Here is a 22,951-nt window from a genome sequence, read left to right on the forward strand (position 1 = left end):
GCAGGATGAGCTTTCTAAACCAGCAGAGCAGTTGAAAGAGGACAAAAAACCGTATGCTTAGCCTTTTCATAGGAAAATGATTGTCTTGATTCTACGTAGCACACAATTTATCGCAAGATTGTCAACCGACATTACATAGCAGGGCCGCGGTCGCACACTCTCGTTCCTATAACTCGTGCACGGAGATCTATTGGATGTGCGATGCGTTCTCGCAGTCAGGAAGGGTCAAGGGAAGGATAATCTGAAGCGGCTCATATTTCGCGCCGCATCCCGAGAAGGACCGCCCACTCACCCACAAATTCCCGTCTCAGTTCCGCGGAGACGTCAGGACCGGCGAGTACACAGTTCGGACAACTGCTGTGTATTCGCTGTAGTACAGCAAATTATCGCTCACTGTGGTATCTACTGGGGCGTCGGCGGAGCGGCAGACCCGACCGCAGCGGTGCGGCGTTCCACCCATCTGTCGGCTGACGGGGACGGATGAGCGCGCCGCCACGCTCGGTGACGGGTGGTGACGCCTCCAGCCGCCGCCGTCGGTGACGGATGACGTCTGCGGCGCGGCGCGGCGCTCCGGCGCGGCCCCTCCCGGCTGTGTGTACTATAAACTGTCTGACACCGAGCCGCTTCCCAGAAGGGGCCGCGGGGATCCTCGAACGGACCGGCCCCGTGGGGCGTCGGCTGCACGGGCGTTCAGCACGCCCTGAAAATGATGCCCTTCTGGTAACCACCTCCAAACATCATATATTCAGATGATTTATTATATAATGCTATAACGACTTACGAAGTACCCCCGCCTAACGGTGAAAAGGGTGCCTGGCCTTTTGTATAAAACCACTCGGGCAATTTGCCTCGACTTTATTTACATAACGCATTTTACATGGAAGACTGAGCGCTGATCAGTTCGAACGAGCACATTTTGGCATTCAGTAGGTATTTATTGTTCATAAAATAGATTATAAACGCTCATATTATGAAAAAGTAAGATAAATGCGACATGCGCATTACCAACGGACAGACAGTCGATATTTACGGTCAATGGTCAATAAGAGAAAATCCGTTTGTTATGTGCAATTGATTGCATAATGCATATGCATTGTATATTGGGTATATGATTGCTTTTAAGTAGGTCATTCATTGCTACAAATATCGTCATATAAAAATACAAATATTACAGATTATAGGAGCGTATTTGTGCTTATGGCGGATCCCTTTAAAACCGGGTATCGTCTATTATGTTTAAAAAACGTCACAACAAGAAGAGAACGATGCATAAAATATGAATGTAAAAATCAAGTATTTCTTTATTGTCATGACCTTTCCTCCTTTTCAAAAATATGCTGAGCCAAAATTATATTGTTTTAGCGTTTTCAAATATATCGGCCACAGGCCTTCATCAGTGAAATATCCAAAAGGATATTTTGGATATTTCACTGATGAAGGCCTGTGGCCGATATATTTGAAAACGCTAAAACAATATAATTTTGGCTCAGCATATTTTTGAAAAGGAGGAAAGGTCATGACAATAAAGAAATACTTGATTTTTACATTAATAATGATCCTCCAACAAGCACTAAAACAGATACATAAAATATGAAGTTTGATATTGCAACATTTGTATTGAGCGTTTCAGGCATCTGGTTTTTTAATAGTGATAAAGGCGGCAAATTGCTCACAACGTCCAAATCGAGCGTTGTGTGGGGCGGGGCTCGTCCTCACAGCGTAAACCTCCCTCTGATGCATCGCGGACAGTCCGATCGGTACCGTGGACCAGACACTGGCCGCAGACGTAAGGAAAATAATCTCACCGGTCGCTGCAAGTGCAGCCGAGGGACGGAGCGCGCCGGGTGCGGGGCTCCCGCCGGCGCGGTGGTCTGAGAGACGGACACGCAGACACCTCCCCAGCGAGTCAGGGCCGGGAACCGCTGGCTCCTGGCACTGCCAGCTCGCACCGCTACGATATTAGCACTCAGTTGACACTTTATTTACTTCGATCTTATTATAATGGCTGACATACAATTTTATTATTTCTTCTTAATATTTTGAAAAAAAATGTATAATTAGATATTGTGCAGTGAGCACTGGGTACTGACCTTGTGTCGGGCTTTGATTTTTTTAACCATTGTCGCGTCTTCTCTAGCTTGACTTATGTATAATGAAAATAATAATGATCAATAACCGTTACAACTTACAACGTCATGCATTCGTTTTAAGCTGTAGGCATGTCATTTCAAGCTGAAGCTTGTAGATGCGTAGGTATGCCAAGTGGTCACTAATACCTTTGCACAGTATTCAGCTCAGTAGCTTGCTTTCACCTTATCGAGCCATGTTGATTGTTGAGTATCCATGACAGGTTGGGTGATGATGTAGATAATGAACCAATTATTGCACATGCATTCACAAATATTCAAAAGGCACACATGTGTGTCTTTTTTAATTATGAATGCATTTGTAATAATTGGTTTATTATATACCTAACGCATTATCAAGCAATCCTTTCCTAGTTGAAAGCAACTCTTATGCCTACAATTATGCCAGAGGGTCTGACTCCGTTCATGGGGGGTACAGTCGTGCGTTGACCTGACCCCATATATGTAGCATCTCCGGGCCGCTAGCGAAGGTCGTGACACCTCGGTTGGTAACAACCAACAACCCTCCCTCCCTGTCCTCCCCTGCCCCACGTCCGCCTCCCGTCGCCATCGCTCTGCTGAACTCGGCACCCGCCTCCTCGATATTTGCTGACGTCAACACGCCTTCTAAGGTCACGACCTGACCTCAGCAGACGCGGCGTTACTTCAGCCGCAGGGAGCTACAGCTGGTGTCGCGTGCTATCTCCCGTTTATCGACGGTAGATGCGATCTCCTGGGTTTGAATGACGCACACAAGGCTAACTTATACTACCATATCGATATTTTTTTTATAAGTGTCCTGTCAACACCGCTCTGTTTTTTCATCACGTGGTCTGTTACTTACCACGAACTATGTATTTTTTCACACTACATGTCAATTTTGATAGCAAACAACCGTCTCTTGTTGTCAACCGTGAAGGAATCCATGATAACCCAATCCATCGTTTTTGCGACTGACTATTTCCATTCGGATTAAAATACAAATATTTACGATATCCTCTGACGTCAAATGTTTGATGACGTCAAGTAGCTTTCGGTAGTGGCAGTTTTCGCTCTAGATTACCATAATCAGTTTAGAAACAATGCTCGATAGGCGAAAATGTATGGACGTTTTCCATATGAGCCAAGACGAGAGGAGTGAGAGCTCAGTTTTAGGCTCTAAAGGCAGATATACTGTACTGCATAATACACAAGGGCATGGAAGCGCAGTGCCCAGTGTCACTTAACCCTCGCATGTGTGCGGCGTTTGCCAGCTTCTAATGTGTAGGGGGGGGGTCGGTTGGACCCCCCCCCTTGCCGTTTGGCCCCTGATCGAGCTAGAGCTTCGCGGAAAAAACGAGCGTGTTGCCCGCGACGAGAGGAAGCCGATGATACCCAATTTTAAGGTCCTAGGTCATTGGTTGACCTTCCAGGTCAGGTCAATGACCCAAAGTCGGGAAAATCGGGACCTGTTAGAAAGTCGTAAAGTGTGGCTGCTAAGGGGTTTTTTGGGGTGCTGATCACGAATATCGTGTTAGTTTTGATCACAGATGATGTCTTGAAGCATTCAGACCAGGTCGGGTCAGGTCAGGTCAGGTCAACCAGTAGGCGTCGTGATGGGTATTCGTAGTACGTGTCAACCGCCTCTGACAGCTTCGTAACATGTTACGAAGTCACCAAAACTACTTCGTAAATGTTCAAATGGTTGCTAAATTCGAATTCAGCTCCAAAAACTAGCCTAGAAACATGTAAAACTCGAAAAAGTGACCCGAGGTCACCCGAGGTCACCAAAGGTCAATGACCTGACCTGACCTTCAGGTGACCTTGACACACACGGGAGTAACATCAAATCACATGTTTGAACGTTTGAAACCACGAAAAGCTTGCAAACACGCGGCTAGTGCGAGCCGACATACGCGAAATCGCGATTCCGGCCAAACATGGTCTCGGAAAAGAGGTCACAGGTCAAAGGTCATTTGGGTCAGGGTCATGAAATTTTCAGGGTAGGTGTAAAATTGATCAATGCGAGGGTACTGAAAGTTTCGTCGCGATCGGCCGCTTTTTACGCGAGTTATTCGCGAAAAACCATGGGGGGGGGGGGTCCATCCGACCCCCCCTACACATGCGAGGGTTAAAAGCACTTCCCTTGCATTTGGCACAGTCTGCCTACAATAGAAAACTTGAAGCTCTGCGGTACAGCCAACATACACAAGCGAGGAAGCTCAGCGGTACAGTCTACCTACACAGACGTGGAAGTTAAGCCGTACAGTCTACCAACACAGGCGCGGAAGCTCAGCGGTACAGTCTACCTACACAGGCGTGGAAGCTCAGCGGTACAGTCTACCTACACAGGCGTGGAAGCTCGGCGGCACAGTCTACCTACACAGGCGAGGAAGCTCAGCGGTACAGTCTACCTACACAGGCGTGGAAGCTCGGCGGCACAGTCTACCTACACAGGCGAGGAAGCTCAGCGGTACAGTCTACCTACACAGGCGTGGAAGCTCGGCGGCACAGTCTACCTACACAGGCGAGGAAGCTCAGCGGTACAGTCTAACAACACAGGCGAGGAAGCTCGACGGGAAAGCCTGACAGCAGGGGCGTAGAAGATCAGCGGCATAGATCAAAATGCATATAAGAGAAACATAAAGTAAATTTATAGCAGGAAAGGGCGAAGCGCAAAAGGAGGATGTCCACCGCCCACGGCGGTACCTTTCCGCTGCTTCCAGCCGGTCAAGCGATGATACAATCACAGCTTTCCAATATCATTATAAATCTGTACACACAAGTCTAACATCTTTGGTATGTTTTTTGGAGTGCTACAAGCTTGGGGCGGATGCGATAACGCTCTTTCTTATCCCGGAGCAAAGAGTGAGGTGATCGTTTCAAAACAACCCTGTCAGAAGTGGGATTCGAACCCACGCCCGGAGAACCGGACTGCGACCTGAACGCAGCGCCTTGGACCGCTCGGCCATCCTGACGATGGGTGGCGGAATGGGGGGGGGGGGTGAGAAATTTTTGCTGGCATATTTATACATTGTGATCTGGAATTATGATTCACCGACACTACATAAGATCCATCTTCAGTGTTTTCTCAGGAGGTCCACTCAGATCCGACGAGATACGTGCAGCTGCACATGTTTAGATTAGATACGAAATCGTCACGTGTCCAGATGAGCAAGCTTATGGGGATCGTATTTATCGCTTTTTCTTTTATTAGCGTGCTGAATCGTCAGACGTCAGTTACCGCCGTTGGGCATAGGCGTACCTTCTAGGCATATGCGCAATACAAAAAGGTAAATAAATAAAATAAAACAAAATGAGCCCGATAGTCCATATGAATTTATTTGCAAAGCACTCCTAGCTCGTAATGTATATGGAAAACATGTTACGAAATGTTACTGCTCAGTTTTCACGAAAAATTTAAGATCAAGGATAAGGAATATAGCAAGGATAAAAATAGTGCCCACAAGGGCAGAATATGTACTGGAATATTGTAGTTATAAATGGACAAGTATTGTATCGAGAGTATATGAACCTCCAGGCTCCACGAATCAAACTATTAAAACAGTTACATTAAAGGCGTACCGGTTTCGTCTATTGACTTCTTCAGCGCCGTTGTATGAAACGGTTTCATACAACGGCGCTGAAGAAGTCAATAGACGAAACCGGTAGGTACGCCTTTAATGTAACTGTTTTAATAGTTTGATTCGTGAAGCCTGGAGGTTCATATATACTCTCGATACAGTACTGGAATATGTAGTAGGTACTTATATAAATCAAGTCCAGTGGCGTATCTAGGATTTCTCTCAGGGGGGATCCGCAGTCAAAAGGGCCCTTGACTGACTGGGTTGAAAGGGCCCTTAAGTGGCAAAAGGGCCCTTGAAGCCTGAGTTGAAAGGGCGTTAGCCCGCGCCCCGTAAAGGGGGGGCGAAACGGCCCCCTCTCCTCTTCCGTAGCTATCTCCTAAATGACTGCAGATATCGCCACCAAACTTTCAGGACCTCTCCGGGCATCCATTTACACATTGTGACCTTTTTCCAGAGGCTATGATAGGTTGACCGCAAATACGTCAGAATGACGTCATGTTCTGCCATTTTCGACCCAAAAAAGGTTTCGCAGGAAGAGCTATCAGGCCTACAGAGCTGTAGGAACATGAAAATGTTCCGATATAAAAAGTGTCGCTGTTAAGTGGGAGCTGTTTTCTGATCGGCTCCGCCTCGTCATCGACCGACACGCCCCTTTTAGAGATGTTCGGCTCAGAAACCCGGTGGCTCCACCTGTATCTGACCAGACTCGTGACCTGATTATACGGAGAGGGGCAGCGCTGCGGGCCGGTGGGCACGCCTCAGCTGAGTACCGCCAGCTCAACCGTGAGGTGCGCTCTGCTATACGTGCGGACAACCGGCAGCACATATCCGATAGGATTCGCAGCGACGGCCCCAGCTCCCTCTGGCGACACATGCGTCACCTCATTACCGATGGGCGACCAAACCGGGGTGTGCTTCCAGCTGTCACCCCTGACGCCATTAACGATTATTTTGTCGGCGTCGGCCCGCGGGTAGCCGCGGAGGTGGCTGCACTGGGTCCAGCCCGTGAGGTGCCGGTGCGGCTGCCGCGGGTGGGCGCCTGCGCTTTCACCCTTCAGCCCATCACGCTTAGTCATTTACATCTAGTCATTTTTAGTATGCGCAACTCTTCCGCTAGTGGCACTGATAGTCTTTGTATTCGTACTTTTAAACTCTCTTTTAGCATCATCGGTCCTGTTTTATTGCACATCATTAACTCCAGCATCATTCTTAACGAGGTACCGTCATCCTGGAAGCACGCCCTGGTACATCCAATTCACAAGTCCGGGAACACCGACGATCCTTCAAACTTCCGTCCTATATCAATCCTTCCTGTCATCGCGAAGGTAGTGGAGAAGGTGGTGCAGCTCCAGCTGTACGACTACCTCGCATCCAACCATCTCCTCTCCCAATCCCAACACGGATTCAGGCCCCAACACTCTACCGAGACAGCCCTCATTAACGTCACCGACCGCGCGCTTCACGCAATGGATCAAAGTCAAATCTCGCTTCTCTGCCTCATCGATTTGAGTCGCTGCTTCGATGTCATCGATCATTCCAAATTACTATCCAAGCTGCAGCTTTACTGCATCGACACCTCCTGGTTCTCCAGCTACCTGTCCGGCCATACACAGAGCGTCAGCCTTTCTCCAACACTTATCTCCCAGTCTCGTCCAATTACCAAAGGCGTGTTCCAAGGTTCCTCTCTCGGCCCTCTTCTCTTCACGGTTTTTTCGAACGACCTCAGCCTGCGTGCCGCCGGCGCCTGCGTCACGCAGTACGCCGACGACACGCAGGTTCTCGTCTCTGGCAGAAAAAAACGCCTTTCCAGCCTTGATCGGTGACATGGAGGCGGCCCTTCAATCCCTGGACGCGTACTTTCGGTCCAATGGACTGAAAGTCAACGAGGCGAAATTTGAGCTCCTCCCTATCGGCACTCGGCAAAATCTACGAAACCTTCCCCCCTTCTCTGTAAAATTTCGGAGTACAGCTCTCCTTCCCGGCTACGAGGCGAAAAATCTTGGTATCACTTTCGACCGTCATCTTTCGTGGGATTCGCACGTATCACAGCTGTCTCGGAAGTGCGTAGGGATCCTGACCGCCATCTCTCACCTACGTCACTACCTACCCCCCGGATCCTTTCCTATCATCGTCTCAGCCCTAGTCTTCTCGCACATCCGCTATGGTTTGGCAGTGTACGGCAACGGTTCTGGCAGAAACATGGCAACCATTCAAAAAAATTTCAACTATGCAGCCCGCATCATTTCTGGAAAGCGTAAATTTGACCATATATCCGCCGTGCGAGAAGACCTGGGCTGGCTGTGTTCCCAAGACCTGGTCGTCCATCACACCCTCACACTGCTTCATAAGGTCCGTCAGACTGGGCAGCCCGAGTCTCTGGCTGCTCGGTTCTGCACGAACCGCGAACGGCCCAACCATGTGCGCAGCACTCGCAGTGACAACCTGCTGAGTCTCCCTGACATACGCGGCACGGCGGCGGGAAAGCGGCAGTTTACATACCGTGCCGCAGAGCTGTACGATGCTCTCCCCGCCGCCTTTACTGATCTGACCGTCACCGAGTTTAGAAACCAGCTGAAACGTCGACTGACGTCTGGTGCGGACGAAGTGTGATATGTATGTATATGTACATATGTGCATTGTGTTGTGTGCTTTTATCGTGATTTTTAAGCATTTTTTATTACGGAGCGAGCGAAGCGAGCGTAGTCTTTCCTTAGATTAACGGAAATTTCTGAGTATGAGCGGCCGGCCGTGGTCACGCTTTTGCGAGGCTTATATCTCAGCAACTGTCGCGACCGGGGGGTACTGTGCGTTTGTTGCCTAGCAACGAAATTGTTGTCATATTTTTGTGCTTAGAAAATTAAGGAAAAGGGGGCCTTTTGATGAGAAACTGATTGAAACGGGGTCATTATTATAGCTCATTCTGAAACAGTGAAAGTAAATATGCAAAGCCAAGGACGATGCATTCACTGATTAACAAGTGTCAAAGTGACATTCAAGAAAGGTTTATCTTTATGTTTCAACTTATTTCTTAGTTTATTTTCTCTCGTTAGCCGCAATGTGCGACTTTTGGAACGGTGTTTTTCATTTCGATCAAGGAGCGAAGTGGATCAAGCCTGTACCAAAATAAACATTGATTTCGAAAGTGCATTTGCGGCATTAAGTTTCATATTTTTTAACGGCTAACGGTGACAGTTCCAAAATGTTTGCAAAACTCTAAGATGAACTGCACAGCATAAGTTTAAGAGAAGCTGCTCAGATATAAAGTAGCATGATGCAAACCAATGTAGCGTCTGAATTCAAGTTATCAACTTTGATTAAGATACACTGATTTATTTGCACCAATCATGTCAGCATCTGATTTCAAAAGGAAGCGTGGGAGGATGCTGTCAAATCTCACCAGAGTAAGAAGACGAGCCCTAGTAATGATTGAAAATAGAGGCTCTAGGACGCAGCTGGTCGACATGCTTAAGGAGCTGGACGCTGCACTTGAGTCTTTAGAAGAAGTGAACGAAGAGCTCAAAGAAGCAATAGCAGAAGATGAAGCACTTGTTCAAGAAGCGGTCGATTACATGAAGGTTGCAGAGCAGCAACACGACGAAGCATATCAATGCATACGAGAATATTTGAAATCCAGACAAGGTGAAACACCATCTATAGTGTCGGGCTCAATTCAGTCTCACCAGTCCAGCAGCTCGTTAGCTGCTCGAAGCGCTGACATTGCTTTTCAAGTGAAAGAAAAGGAACGTAAGCTTCTGGAGCGGCGACACCTGAGAGAAAGGGAAGAACAAGAGTTGCGAAGAAAAAATGAGCTTCAAGCCGCTAAAGATGCCGAAGAGTTAGCCAGGCTAGAAGCGCGCCTTACCGCAGCTGCTGAGAGTGAGCTCAGCTGGGACCGCAGAAAGGATTTTGATGGTGAGGCATCCGCAGTTGAAGAGCAAGGAGCTCAAACCGAAGGCGATTCCCCAGCTGAAAAGGAGTCTGAAGATGACAGCCCTGAAGTGCATGTGCCTATTCTGCCGTCCAGCGCCCGTCCTGTGCCAACGCAATCTGAATCTCTGTTCGCAAGAAGTCTCCCAAGAATCACGCTGCCAAACTTCAGTGGTAGTCCGGGAGAGTGGCCAAGATGGTTCGCGCTCTTCCGAACATTGGTGCACGATCAAGCAACCTTAAACTCCACTGAAAAAATGGCGCATCTACAAAACGCAGTAACGGGTCCGGCGCAGCAGCTGATCAGTGGGATGCTCTACGAAGGGACTCTTTATGAAGAAGCGCTGCACGCGCTAGAAAACCGCTTTGGCAGACAAGAGGACATTGTGCAGGCGAAAATGAAGGCTATCTTTGCATGCCCGTCGCCAGCAGATCTAGATCTGCAAGGATTGGAACGGTTTCACTCAGCTGTTCACTCTGCCGTAACAGTTCTTCAGAACCTGAAGTACGAAGGAGACCTTCAAAGCACAGAAAACCTGCGTAGAATAGTGGAGAAGTTGCCGCAAGAAATGAAGCGCGTTTGGAGCGCACACGTCGTTGAAATGGAGCCGGCCCGAGCTACATTGATCAACTTCGACCAGTGGCTCACAACACAAGTGAGGATCTCTCAGAAGCTCACTGCCGTGACAATTCAAGACACTGATCAAGTCAAAAAACGCGCCTGGCAGTCCAGACCAGCAACTGGAGCACAACATCAAAAGACAAAAGAAAAGACACTGGCGACACTGGCTACAAACACTACAGCCTCACTCGATTCTGACACTTGTGTGTGTTGCAGCGGGAAGCATCATTTGAAGGACTGCGAAGCTTTCAGAGCGCGAGACGCCAATGGCCGAGCTGAGCTAGTGTTCAGCTCAGGAATGTGCTTCATCTGCTTAAAGAAAGGCCACATGAGCAGAAATTGTGTCTTTTCTAAGAAGTGTGGAATAGACGGGTGCAGGATGAAACACCACAAGATGCTGCACGGCAGTCACCGTGTAAGGCCTCACGGTGGTGACCAGAGAGTCATAGCCGCAGTAACGGGAAACCGACCAGCAGAGGGAATGACGCTTCTCCAGATAGTTCCCGTTCGAGTGCACGGCCAAGATGGAAGATTTAGAGACACGCTGGCCCTGCTAGATCCAGGATCTCAGACCAGCTTATGCTCGGAAGCAATCATCAGAGATGTGAAGATTTCAGGCGAAGCGCAGTCGCTATGCATCGAAAATGTTGAAGGACGAGGAAGTACCAAGAGGTCTGAAAGGGTCCAGCTGACTCTGAGTCCTTTGTGCGAAGGTCAAGATGTTGACCGCAAGATCCTTGTTCCTGAAGCGTTCTCTGTGCCGCGAGTAAACGTCCGAGCACAGCACATTCCTAAACGATTGAAAGATGACTGGAAGCATCTACAAGGCATAAACATACCTGACTGCTCACAGGGAACAGTGGAGGTGCTTCTAGGCGCTAATGTCCTTGAAGCCGTTCTTCAACGCGAAGCCAAAGTTGGACGAGCAGGAGAACCGGTGGCGGTGCGCACGGCATTTGGCTGGACGTTGACCGGCACGATCGCTGGTTTCGTCCCACCTCAAACCAGAGAGGTGATGTTCATCCACCGTGCGGACACAGAAGACAGGCATCTCGGAGAGTGTGTCGAAGAGTGGTGGAAGACTGATTCATTTGGCACGAAAGTTGAGCTCAAAGGGGAAGCTTCAGCAGAAGACCTGCGGGCATTGCGTCTCCTAGATACATCAGTGAAGAAATGCGGAGACCGATACGAAGCAGGACTTCTTTGGAAAGGCAAAGATCAGAGAATGCCTGACAACAGAGCATCAGCCATGAGAAGACTTCAGAGCCTTGAGAAAGGCTTGTTACGTAACCCGGAAAAGGCTAAGGCGTATGAAGCCGAGCTCCAAGCTTATGTTGAAGCGGGGCACGCACGCAAGCTGTCTCAAGAAGAAGCCGATCAGCGTTTGAAAAGGCGCTGGCTTCTACCACATCACGCGGTAGTAAACCCCAATAAACCCAAGCTGAGGGTAGTCTTTGATGCTGCAGCGACACACCTGGGAGTGTCCCTGAACAGTGAGCTGATGAAGGGACCGGACATGCTGCAGAATCTGGTTGGAATTTTGCTCCGCTTCAGAGAGGAACAGACTGCCATGGTAGCAGACATCAAGAAGATGTTCCACCAGATCAGGATTCGCCAGGAAGACCAGCCAGCATTAAGTTTCTGGTGGCGAAACCTTGACACCACACGACAGCCTGATATGTACCAAATGCAAGTAGCAATATTTGGCGCGAAGTGCAGCCCAGCGATCGCAAATTTTGTACTACAGAGAGCGGCAGAAGACGGCTGCACTGGCACAGAAGAGTCCACAGCAGCCAAGAAAGCGGTTCAGACCAGCTTTTACATGGATGACTTCGTCAAGTCAGAATGTTCCAGTGAAGCTGCACTCAATATGAAAAGAGAAGTCTCCAGCATCCTCGCCAAAGGAGGGTTTTGCCTCACGAAGTGGATGAGCAATGAGGAGAGGGTGCTGGCTGAAGTCCCGGTTGATGAAAGAGCTGTCTTGAAGATAGACTCGTCGGGCAAGTCGTACTGCAGCGTTTTAGGATGCAAATGGACCCCGCAGGACGACTACCTGGCCGTCAAGTGTAGCGTAGTCGCGGTGCCGCCGACGAAGAGAGGAATCCTGAAGCAAGTCGCGTCTATGTTTGATCCTTTAGGGATCGTGGCGCCCTACACACTAGTGGCGAAGAAACTGATCCAGAGTCTCTGGGAAAGAAAGCTAGGCTGGGATGAAGGAATCACAGGAGAAACCCTACATATCTGGAGACGCTGGCAAGAAGAGCTTCAGCATGTTGAGGACGCATGTGTTCCACGGTGGTATGGCGCGCCGGAACAAGAAGTTGACGCTCAGTACGAGCTGCACATGTTCAGCGACGCCTCCGAATTAGCGTTCGGTACCGTAGCATACATCAGAGTATTGTCCAGCGGCTACTATCACAGTCGCTTTGTGATGGCTCGCACTAGGCTCGCACCTCTGCGACAGCTGTCGATAGTCCGACTTGAGCTGCAAGGTGCCGTCATGTCAACAAGAGTAGCCAGTCTTATCAAAAGGGAAATGAACTACAACTTCAAGCGAATCGTCTTCTGGACAGACAGTCAAGTGGTGCTGCAGTTTTTGAAGAACGAAAGTCGGCGATACCACACATTTGTGGCGAATCGTGTATCTGAGATTCACGACACGACAAGCCCAGATCAGTGGCGCTTCGTGCCAGGCTCAGAAAATCCGGCAGATCTCTGCTCAAGAGGAAAGTCTCTGTCAGAGTTGAAAAACCAGCAAGAGTGGTGGCTAGGCCCAGCGTTTCTAGAAAGCAAAGAAGAGCACTGGCCACCACAAGAAGACGTAGGAGACATCAGTCCAGACTGTGTAGAAGTCAAGAGGTCAGCAGCCATCTGTGCGACAAGTCATGCTAGTTCACCAAAAGAAGAGATCACTTCTCTACTGTCCCAGCTCATAGACCCGGCGCGGCTCTCTTCATGGACTCGTTACAGACGCATTGTCGCATGGATAAGGCGATTCATCAGCAACGTGAAGAGCAAGGTTGCTGGCACAGAAGTCATTGATGGTCCACTACGCAGCGCAGAAATTGATGCGGCTGAAATCAGCATAATAAAGGACGATCAAGAAACCTGCATGAAACAAGCTAGTCTCGACCACCTGTCTCCATTCCGAGATCAACACGGCCTCATGAGAGTTGGTGGGCGCCTGAGCAAGACTTCGTTAGACGAGTACACGAAACACCCCGTCATTCTTGACGCCAAGAGTGAGATCACCAGACTGGTCATTGTCGATGCACATCAGCGAGTCATGCATTGGGGATTGGAAAGAACACTTTGTGAGCTGAGATCGAAGTACTGGGTGCAACGGATGCGGTCAGCTGTGAAGAAGCACCTGTGGAAGTGTGCATTCTGCCGTAACCGCCGCGCCTCGCCTCAGCCACCCAGGATGGCAGACTTGCCAGAGGCCCGTCTAGACATGAGACGTCCGTTCAGCACAGTCGGACTCGACTTTTTCGGACCTCTGACGGTGAAGAAGTTTCGAAAGACAGAAAAGAGATATGTGCTGCTGATCACATGTCTCGCCACTCGGGCCATCCTTTTGGAGCTAGCTGCTTTGATGGACACCAGTAGCTTCATCATGGCACTGCGCCGCTTTATCGCACGAAGAGGTAGACCTCGAACTATCTACTCGGACAATGGCACTAATCTAGTCGGAGGCGAAAGAGAACTGCGAGAAGCCATCGAACATTGGAATCAGGCACAGATATCCGATGCTTTGAGTCAGAGAAACATCCAGTGGGTGTTCATCCCGCCAGCCGCCCCGCATATGGGCGGTGCATGGGAGCGTCTGATCGCCTCGGTGAAGCGCTCCCTCAAAGTGGTTCTAGGAAACAAATGCGTCTCGGAGGACGTTCTTCAGACGACCCTAGCGGAGGTCGAATTCATGATCAACGGCCGTCCTCTGACCTACATTAGCAGTGATCCTCAAGACCCCGAACCTCTTACGCCCAACCACTTCTTGTTGGGCTCATCTGATGGAAGAGAAGGACTACCGCCAGGGGTATTCAATGATGCTGATGCTGATGTTGTTGGACGGAGGAGATGGCAACAAGTACAGATCCTCGCTGAACATCTGTGGAAAAGGTGGCTCAAGGAGTACCTTCCTACGCTGACAAACAGACAGAAATGGAAGACAGAGAAGAAGAATCTGCAGATAGACGACGTAGTTTTGGTCGTCAACAGTCAGAGTCCTAGAGGATACTGGGAATTGGGACGCATCACAAGAGTCTACCCAGGCTCTGACGGAGGAGTCAGATCAGCGGAAGTGAAGACAAAGAGTGGGACGTATGTTCGCCCGACAACGAAGTTGTGTCTCTTGGAGAGTCTCAACTAAGCCTCTAAATCGGAATCATCGGAGAATCCGTGCGACGGGGTGCACGGCCAACTGGCCCAATATGTGATGCTCATGTGAGACGAACCGTGAAAGTAATGTTGATCTTGATGGATGGGGTACGTTCTGTGTTCGAAGACATTGATAATGATCCGCGTGGCTAGCACCCACATTTGTGACCTGCGTAAGGTCAACGCGAGCCGTGACAGAATCGGCATGGGCCGTTAGTGCTCAGAGCTGACACGGTGTGGTCGTTAAGTGCAGAGTGAAAGACACCGAGGGGTGTCAGGAACGTGTGGCCTGTATCGCGAGTGACATGTTTCGTGTTCCCCCTTGTGAACACTGGTGGGGGAGGATGTCGCGACCGGGGGGTACTGTGCGTTTGTTGCCTAGCAACGAAATTGTTGTCATATTTTTGTGCTTAGAAAATTAAGGAAAAGGGGGCCTTTTGATGAGAAACTGATTGAAACGGGGTCATTATTATAGCTCATTCTGAAACAGTGAAAGTAAATATGCAAAGCCAAGGACGATGCATTCACTGATTAACAAGTGTCAAAGTGACATTCAAGAAAGGTTTATCTTTATGTTTCAACTTATTTCTTAGTTTATTTTCTCTCGTTAGCCGCAATGTGCGACTTTTGGAACGGTGTTTTTCATTTCGATCAAGGAGCGAAGTGGATCAAGCCTGTACCAAAATAAACATTGATTTCGAAAGTGCATTTGCGGCATTAAGTTTCATATTTTTTAACGGCTAACGGTGACAGCAACCACTTGACCGATTTACACGCGGTAATTTTTGTAGGGTAGCTTCATTCCTTCTACCAAGTATTGGACTATTCCCGATGCATGTGGGTGACCCCTTATGCACGTGCCACGTGCAAAACGAAGAGGTGTCACTTTTGTAATTGTTGCAATATCTCCGTAACTTCTTGGCCGATTGCGCTGAAAGTTGGTATGTAGGTAGGCACCCACTAGGCAATGCATATCCATGTGCCAGAGTTGGGGTGCTGCTGCACGTGCGCACGTGCAGGGGTCGATTACAGATCTCGAGAACGGCTGGACCGATGGCGCTCAAATTTGGTACATGGTTAGGGACCGGTTAGTAGGGTGCCGTGCAAAAGTCAGTTGGGACCCATTTTTCACGTGCGCACGTGCAGGGTGCCGCTTCCAGATCTCGAGAACGGCTGGGCCGATTGTGCTCAAATTCGGCACATCGCTAGAGACCGGTTAGTAGGGTGCCGTGCACAAGTCAACTGGAGGTACCCCCTCGAAATTTCGCACGTGCAAGGCTCACCCTCTCGCTCGCTCCGTTAGTCGCCCCAAAAGGCGTTATACTGGTGTCATAGCATGATGTTCTTTTACCCACTTCATCACCATCTTTTATTGACTCAGTGCCAAGAATAGCCTCTTTGACTTCGGTCATAGATAGGGGACGGCCACTACGAAGTAAATAAATAAATAAATAAATAAATAAGTGTACAATTAACAGGCTTAGGTCAAATCTGAGCACAGTTTACAGAAAGTGCGTTAAAAGAGCTTTGTTTGTTTTGTTGGGTTGGACCCAGGCCCTTTCGGCTTTCGGTCTGACAGGCCATTTCAGGGCCGGAGGGATGATAGGAATTGAGGTAGACATTGGTCTGTGCGGGCACCTTGGTGACTCACTGGGGCTGAGCCTGTCCAACAGGACAGGCCGACCAGCCTCCCAAGTGCTCACTGCACCCGGTTATCAGTGTGCTTCCTTAGGAGCTGCAGTGCGCTCCAATGGGAGCCGCCCGCATGGAATAAAGTTGCCCGTCCAGGTCCAGCCCGGATCAGGGGTTGCGGCATGGAGGAGAAGGATTTCGGCGAAAAAAGGGGTGTTAAAAGAGCTATTAACTACGCTTTTCCCCGGTACTGTAGCTCTATTCATTTCCGAATCATGCGGTGGTTTGTTGAAAATTGTCGAAATTGGACCTGAAAATTGGCGAAATTTAACCTTGGATGACCTATGTGAACTGCATTTTGAACTGATATAAAAAGTGACAGGCGTAATTTCGTCATTATTGTTTGCTTGCGTCCCTTCGAACACTGCCTTAGGCGTGTTGGTACGTGGCTCAGAAGCCGAGTTATAGATGCAGGGGTGCGGAGCCGGAGCTGGAGCCGGAGGAGCCGCCGGTGCCGCCATATTTTGCCTGGAGCCGGAGCCGGAGCCGGAGCCGTGAAACAATATAGCCCGGAGCCGGAGCGGGAGCGGTAAAAAAGGCGGCGGAATACTCCGGCTATTTTTTTTTTTTTGAAGAGGAAAACATTATTGACCTAGTTCGGTTTCACAGTGCCTGCAAGGCAGTAAAATATGTGGTATTCAAAATAGCCTTGTTATGCAAATACAGAAACAACGTGAACCAATCCTTCATCTTTTCTTTTCCACCCGTATTTATTTGTGTAAAGGATGAACTGAGTACTGGAGTCGAAGCTGGAGCCGGAGCCGGAGCCGAAGCCGATTTTTTTTTCTCCGGAGCCGGAGCCGGAGCCGTCTGAAATTTCCACGCCTCCGCATTCCTGGTTAGAAGGACCCTGGCCGGGCGGGGGGGGGGGGCGTGGGTGCCACCACATCGTTTTTTTTGCGACAGCTCGGAACACGTCGGCAGGCAACAGAGAGCCAAAACTGGGCATAGCTACCTGACCTTTGATGCAAACCGGGCCTTGTGACGCCCGCATTTTCACGGAGGGCCTCTGGTCGTCTTAAGGACCCTCTGTTACCCTCAGAGGGACCCTCTGATGGCCTCTGAAGACCATCACTGGCCTCAAAGGGTCCTCTAGTGGCCTCCATGGACCTTCTGGGTACCTGAAAGGTCCCTCTGTTTTCTCTCCAGGGGCCCTTTTTACCTCAAAAGGTTCTCTTTTACTTCAAATGACCGTATGTTGGTCTAATACATGAGGCCCCTAGTGGCCTAAAATAGCCCTCATATCATCTAAGGTGACCCCCTGTTTGCCTTAGAAAAGAGGTCCCTCCGGGTACCTGAGAGGCCCTGTTTGTGTCCCAAAGGGTCCTTTGCTGGCCTCATAAGGCCCCTAGTTGACCTAAAAAGTCCTCTGATTGTCCAAGGGCCCTCTGTTCGCCTCAGAGGGCCAGCTTTTTCCTCAGAGTGCCTGATGACCTCATACAGCCCATAGTGGCCTGACATAGCCTTCATATCACCTCAGAGGGCCCTCTGTTGTAAGGCTCAAGTGGCCTTCTCAGAGGGCTCCGACTGCCCTGTGACTGACAATTGTCCACTCTTATCCCTCTTTTGGGTGACCTTTTCCCCCTCTGACACCCAAGCCAAAATACGATTTTGGGACACTGACTCCGAGGGCCAGTTGATTTTCAGAGGGCCCTCTTTGAGGTGGATGTTAGGGCCCTCTGTTCGCCTCAGAGGGCCCTCTGGTGGATTTAGACTTCAGAGGACCCTATTTTGGCATCAGAGGGCGCCTCTCTGTGGCATCAGAGGGCCCTCGGAGGCCTCAAATGGCCCTATTACATCTCAGAGAGCTGTCTTTGACCTCAGAGGGATCTTTTTTACTTCTTTGTGGTGTCTAAGGGGGCCCTCTGGCCTTTGTTCGCCTCAATGAGCCTTAAGGGGTACTCCGATGACTTCCAAGGACCCTCTTTGATCTCAGAGGGCCTAAACCTCATAGGGCTCATGGTGGTCTGACATAGCCTCATATCACCTCAGAAGGCCCTCCAGTGGCCTCAGAGGGCACTTTGTGACCTTTGAAGGCCCTCCATTCGCCTTAGAGGGCCCTCTTTGATCTCTTTGATCTCTTCGATCTCAGAGGGCCCTTTGTTCACCTCAGAGGGCCCTTTGGTGACCTCCAGGGACCATCTTTGATCTAAGAGGGCCGTCTGGTGGCCTCATAGAGTACCTTGTGGCCTGACATTGATCCTCGTACCTCAGAGGACCTTCTGTTCGTCTTAAGGGGCCCTCTGCTGGTCTTAGAGGGCCCTTTGTGTGCTTGGGAGGCCCCCCTGAGTACCTGAGAGGGCCCTCTGTGTGCCTGAAAGGGTCCTCTGTGTACCTGAGACGGCCCTCTGTTCGCCTGAAAGGGTCCTCTGTGTGCCTGAAAGGGCCCTCTGTGTACCTAAGAGGGCCCTCTGTTTGCCTGCGAGGGCCCTCTGTGTGCCTGAGAGGGCCCTATGTGTGCCTGAGAGGGCCTTCTGTGTACCTGAGACGGCCCTCTGTTTGCCTGAAAGGACCCCCTGTGTGTCTCAGAGAACCCTCTGTGTGCCTGAGCTGAGAGAGCCCTATGTGTGCCTGAGAGGGCCCTCTGTGAGCCTGAGAGGGCCCTCTGTGTGCCTGAGAGGCCCTATGTGTGCCTGAGAGGGCCCTCTGTGAGCCTGAGAGGGCCCTCTGTGTGCCTGAAAGGGCCCTCTGTGTACCTGAGAGGGCCCTCTGTGTGCCTGAGAGGGCCCTATGTGTGCCTGAGAGGGCCCTCTGTGAGCCTGAGAGGGCCCTCTGTGTGCCTGAAAGGGCCCTCTGTGTACCTGAGAGGGCCCTCTGTTTGCCTGAGAGGGCCCTCTGTGTGTCTAAGAGGACCCTCTGTGTACCTGAGAGGGCCCTCTGTGTACCTGAGAGGGCCCTCTGCGTGCCCGAGAGGGCTCTCTGTGTACCTGAGAGGGCCCTCTGTGTGCCCGAGAGGGCTCTCTGTGTGCCTGAGAGGGCCCTCTGTATCCTTCACAAGGTCCCTCATTGGCCTAAATGTGTCCTCTAATAATCATCAAAAGAGTTCTACAATACTTTTTCTTTTAGCGAATAAAATGGGAAGTGGTCAAAAGGGCCCTTGAAGTCATTTCATTTTTTTCCGTGTTATAAAAAAAAACTTTTTTTCTAGGCTCCACGGGGATCCTAGGACCCCCAGGGTCCCCCTTGGATACGCCACTGATCAAGTCACGATAACAGTAGCTTAAACATTTCCTATTCTGAAACCTAATACAAGATCAGCATGTTATATCAAGGCCGTCAGAAGCTGTGAAAACAATATTTATAAATGTAAAATGTACGAGTATCAACCTAACTATCCTCATTCCTCAGCGAGCGGCATCATTCGATCTGAGGCTCATATCCGAGGACTTATAACGCGTCTTGAGGCTCAATGTTTGGTGCGAGTTATGTGTCACATGACATTGCGATGACCTCAGAGCGTGCTGCACGTGCTAGGCGATCTGCCTGACACCTGACACCGGTCTGACACCTGGCCTGATACGGACCGAGTGGAGGAGACCCGGTGGTAAGATGGTCGTGTTCAACGCTGAGTGCTCTTTTTAACCCACGAGCCGCTGGGGGGGGGGGGGGCATAAAGTTGCCCCCCCTTTACGTTTTGTGAAATATCTCCGAAACCTGATGAGGTACGAACGTGAAACTTGGCATACCTTCAAATGAATACCTAGGCAATGTTTGAGGAAAGTTTGGTGGTTGTAGCACCTAAGATGACGTCACAGTGACGTCATAAAGTTTTGTCGTTTTCCGATATGGACCGTTTCTGATGACGCTGAGCATGAAACTCGACTGTAAATGAACTAGACAGCACCTGCTGTCATCCTAAAACATCTTACTACACTTCCATCTAGTTTCTGACCAATAATCGGCCCTTTATATTCGGTCCCATATATGTAATGTATCGTGAGGAATATGAGAGTCGCAAATCTATAATTTCACTTATGACGTCACTGTGACGTCATTTCAAATGGGATCGACACCAAATTTGGACACAACCTCGGCTAGATATTCAGGAAGATGTGTGCAAAGTTTCGCTTCTCTATCTCTTCGCGTTGCGACGATATCGTCGCAGAAGTAAAGGGGGGGCAACTTTATGCCCCCCCCCCAGCGGCCGGCGGGTGGCGCGGAGGCCCAGCGGCCGCCGGGTTAACGCATATATAAAGATCAGTAGCTCCACGGAATATCCAGTCCAGTAGGTAATTCTGTTGAATATTCATATGCTGATGTTTGAAGGCTAATAAAATACGTAAAACGCATGATTACACAGTTTCAACTTCAATAACTAAGCACAAATTCACCGTTTCACTTTTGTTACCTAAGTCTGCCTTCCATTATGAAGATGACTATGCAGTTTCGGGATTCAGTGTTTTTCAACTTGAATCCGGAGCTGGGGGCAATGACTTGGGTTAGCGGCGGTCAGCGGTGACCTGGGCTCTGATTCAGACACGTCAACAGTCTGTAGGTGGGCGTTGCGTCATGTGTCTGGACGAACAGCTACAGTTCCACGAAATTAGTCTATAAGCCTCGTCAGAACGGTAAACTCAGTAAACACCTGAAAGGATCATGGGCTCAGTTGGCTAAAAATAATTTTGAAACGTATCTACGTCACATTAATATTGGTTTGAATATCAACGATGTTTCTTATCTATCAACGAATAACAAAGCCCTAATGCATAACATGGTCGACGAACAATGCAATTTACAAAGTCCGTTTGTAGTGCGTATTTACTCAGTATGTTATTGTTGCAAATGCCGATACTTTTGCCTTTTCTTTAATCATTGGTAGAAAGAAGTATCGCTAAAAATGTTATAGCTTGTGCGATGAGACGGAAGGCACACTACATATAAGGTTTGAGTTTTATCAATTCCTTTACCTATATCGAAGCACGATACGGTACCGCAACATTCTACCCCCTCCCCCCATAGTGCATGTTGCACAATTTCCATGTTCATCGCAAACCACCAATAAGTTTGTTTCCATAGTCGTAAGTTTTTGGATAAAATAATTCCAAATAATCATTTTTTTCTTCATGAGGGCGTCAACAGCGCCTTGCCCGTGGAATGCCGACGTGCCCTGTATGCACATATGGCTAAATTCCGGGGCATCTAGCCCGCGATTGAAGAGTCGTCGCCCGTGGAGTGACACCGCTCTGCATCAGCCATCTGACGCGAAGGGGGAGTGGTGGTAAGCAAAAACAGCCAGAGAACCACCCTCTCTGGTGTGTGACGTGGTCCGACCGAGATGCTGCGTCAGACTGTCTGGCGGCTACCAACATCAGCTGACGCCGCTGCTGACTGGCAGCTCTGGAGATCCCAGTCGGGTGAGACACGGGAGCGCACGGGAGCACCGGCTGATGTCCGCGCGGGTCATACTGAGTGACCCGTCCAACACCGAACCGGCACGCGCGGGCGCAGTGGCTCTGTGAGACGGAGACACAGGCGGCTCGCGGTCGGTCGGTTCAGAGTACCCAATTAGCGCCAAAGTCAGGGTGGTCATATCGTTGACTAACGAGATATACCAAGCATGGCGCAATCACATGTGCATTGCTGACGATATTAGACGAAATATTTAGACTAATTAACTGGGAGACGTGAGCCATCATCGTTGGGATTCGCCGTTTTATAAGGCTAATTGCCGGAACACTAGTACCGCTATCTGATTAGTGATCTAATGCATGCCGATATACGATGTTTGTCAAACATGTCCGCTTGTTTATGAAACACGTATCATATGTACCAAGCCGTTCCAGACATTTAATGAACATCAAAGAAGTCAGTTCATGAATCGTCAGAAGCAACTTGGAGTGGATCAATAAACAAGCTTCGAAAAAGTATTGAACGAAAATGCCATTTTAAAAATTGAAGATTCAAGTGAATTGCAATAAGACAAATGAAGTGTATAAAACTTCCATTTAAATTTAGCTTGCTCTTTCACACGCCAATTTGCAGCATGGTCTTAAGCGTCCTTCTCTACCGACGCTTCGCTCGAACATCGTTTTTCCTTGCACCTAAGCCTTCATGCATCATTCATCACAGATTCCTCGGCCATTTTTCCGTCACCTACCTTTGTGAGAGTCTGCCCATGTTTCCAGTGGGCGCTTCTGTGGCCAACGGTATCGACTCGACCGCCCCAATATAATCGGGCGGCACGAAAAAGGTTGCCTGGGGCCGGCCGGCCACGCAGAGAAGGCCGGCTAGGATCAGCGCGGTCGGCACGGGCAGCTTCATAACTCTGACAGTGGCACTCACTGCTGTCCACCGTCCACTGTCCACTGTCCACTGTCCACTGTCTGTGTACAGTCCACAGCGGCCGTCTGACGTCCACCGCAGCGACAGTCCACTGCTCGCACCCTCCCGTAGCTCTGCCGACCGCTGACTGCCCGAAAGTCGAGCAGGCGGCGGGGTGTGCCGGGAGGGGCGGGCCGGGGCGGGGCGGGGCCATCCCTCGGCCGTTACCCCCAGCCTCACACACTCAGGGCAGGGAGGGGAGTAGCGTAGCTGTCTAGACGAGGGTGTCAAGATGCACAGCAAAATTGATAGACTGATAGTGCTGATTATTTAGGGACATATTTGTGTTATGAGGTTATCGGTGGAGCGAACAAATT

General features: G+C 49.8%; 1 protein-coding gene and 1 non-coding gene across 2 annotated transcripts in view; both read right to left on the reverse strand.

The window, feature by feature from the left end:
• The window catches only part of LOC122379429, a 28,369-nt gene extending 5,647 nt beyond the window's left edge, over positions 1–22,722 (reverse strand). Inside the window, exon 1 of the mRNA XM_043361646.1 lies at positions 22,411–22,722. Within this exon, the coding sequence (XP_043217581.1) occupies positions 22,411–22,574 (164 nt within the window). The 5' untranslated portion in view covers positions 22,575–22,722. The remainder of the gene's footprint in view (positions 1–22,410) is intronic.
• Trnal-cag lies at positions 5,000–5,083 on the reverse strand. Its single transcript has one exon. It is a non-coding gene; the product is annotated as a tRNA-Leu (tRNA).
• Positions 22,723–22,951: the final 229 nt, after the last annotated feature.

Source organism: Amphibalanus amphitrite, unplaced genomic scaffold, assembly GCF_019059575.1.
Source record: "Amphibalanus amphitrite isolate SeventyFive unplaced genomic scaffold, NRLGWU_Aamphi_draft 000078F_arrow, whole genome shotgun sequence".
Classification (NCBI taxonomy): Eukaryota; Metazoa; Arthropoda; class Thecostraca; order Balanomorpha; family Balanidae; genus Amphibalanus; species Amphibalanus amphitrite.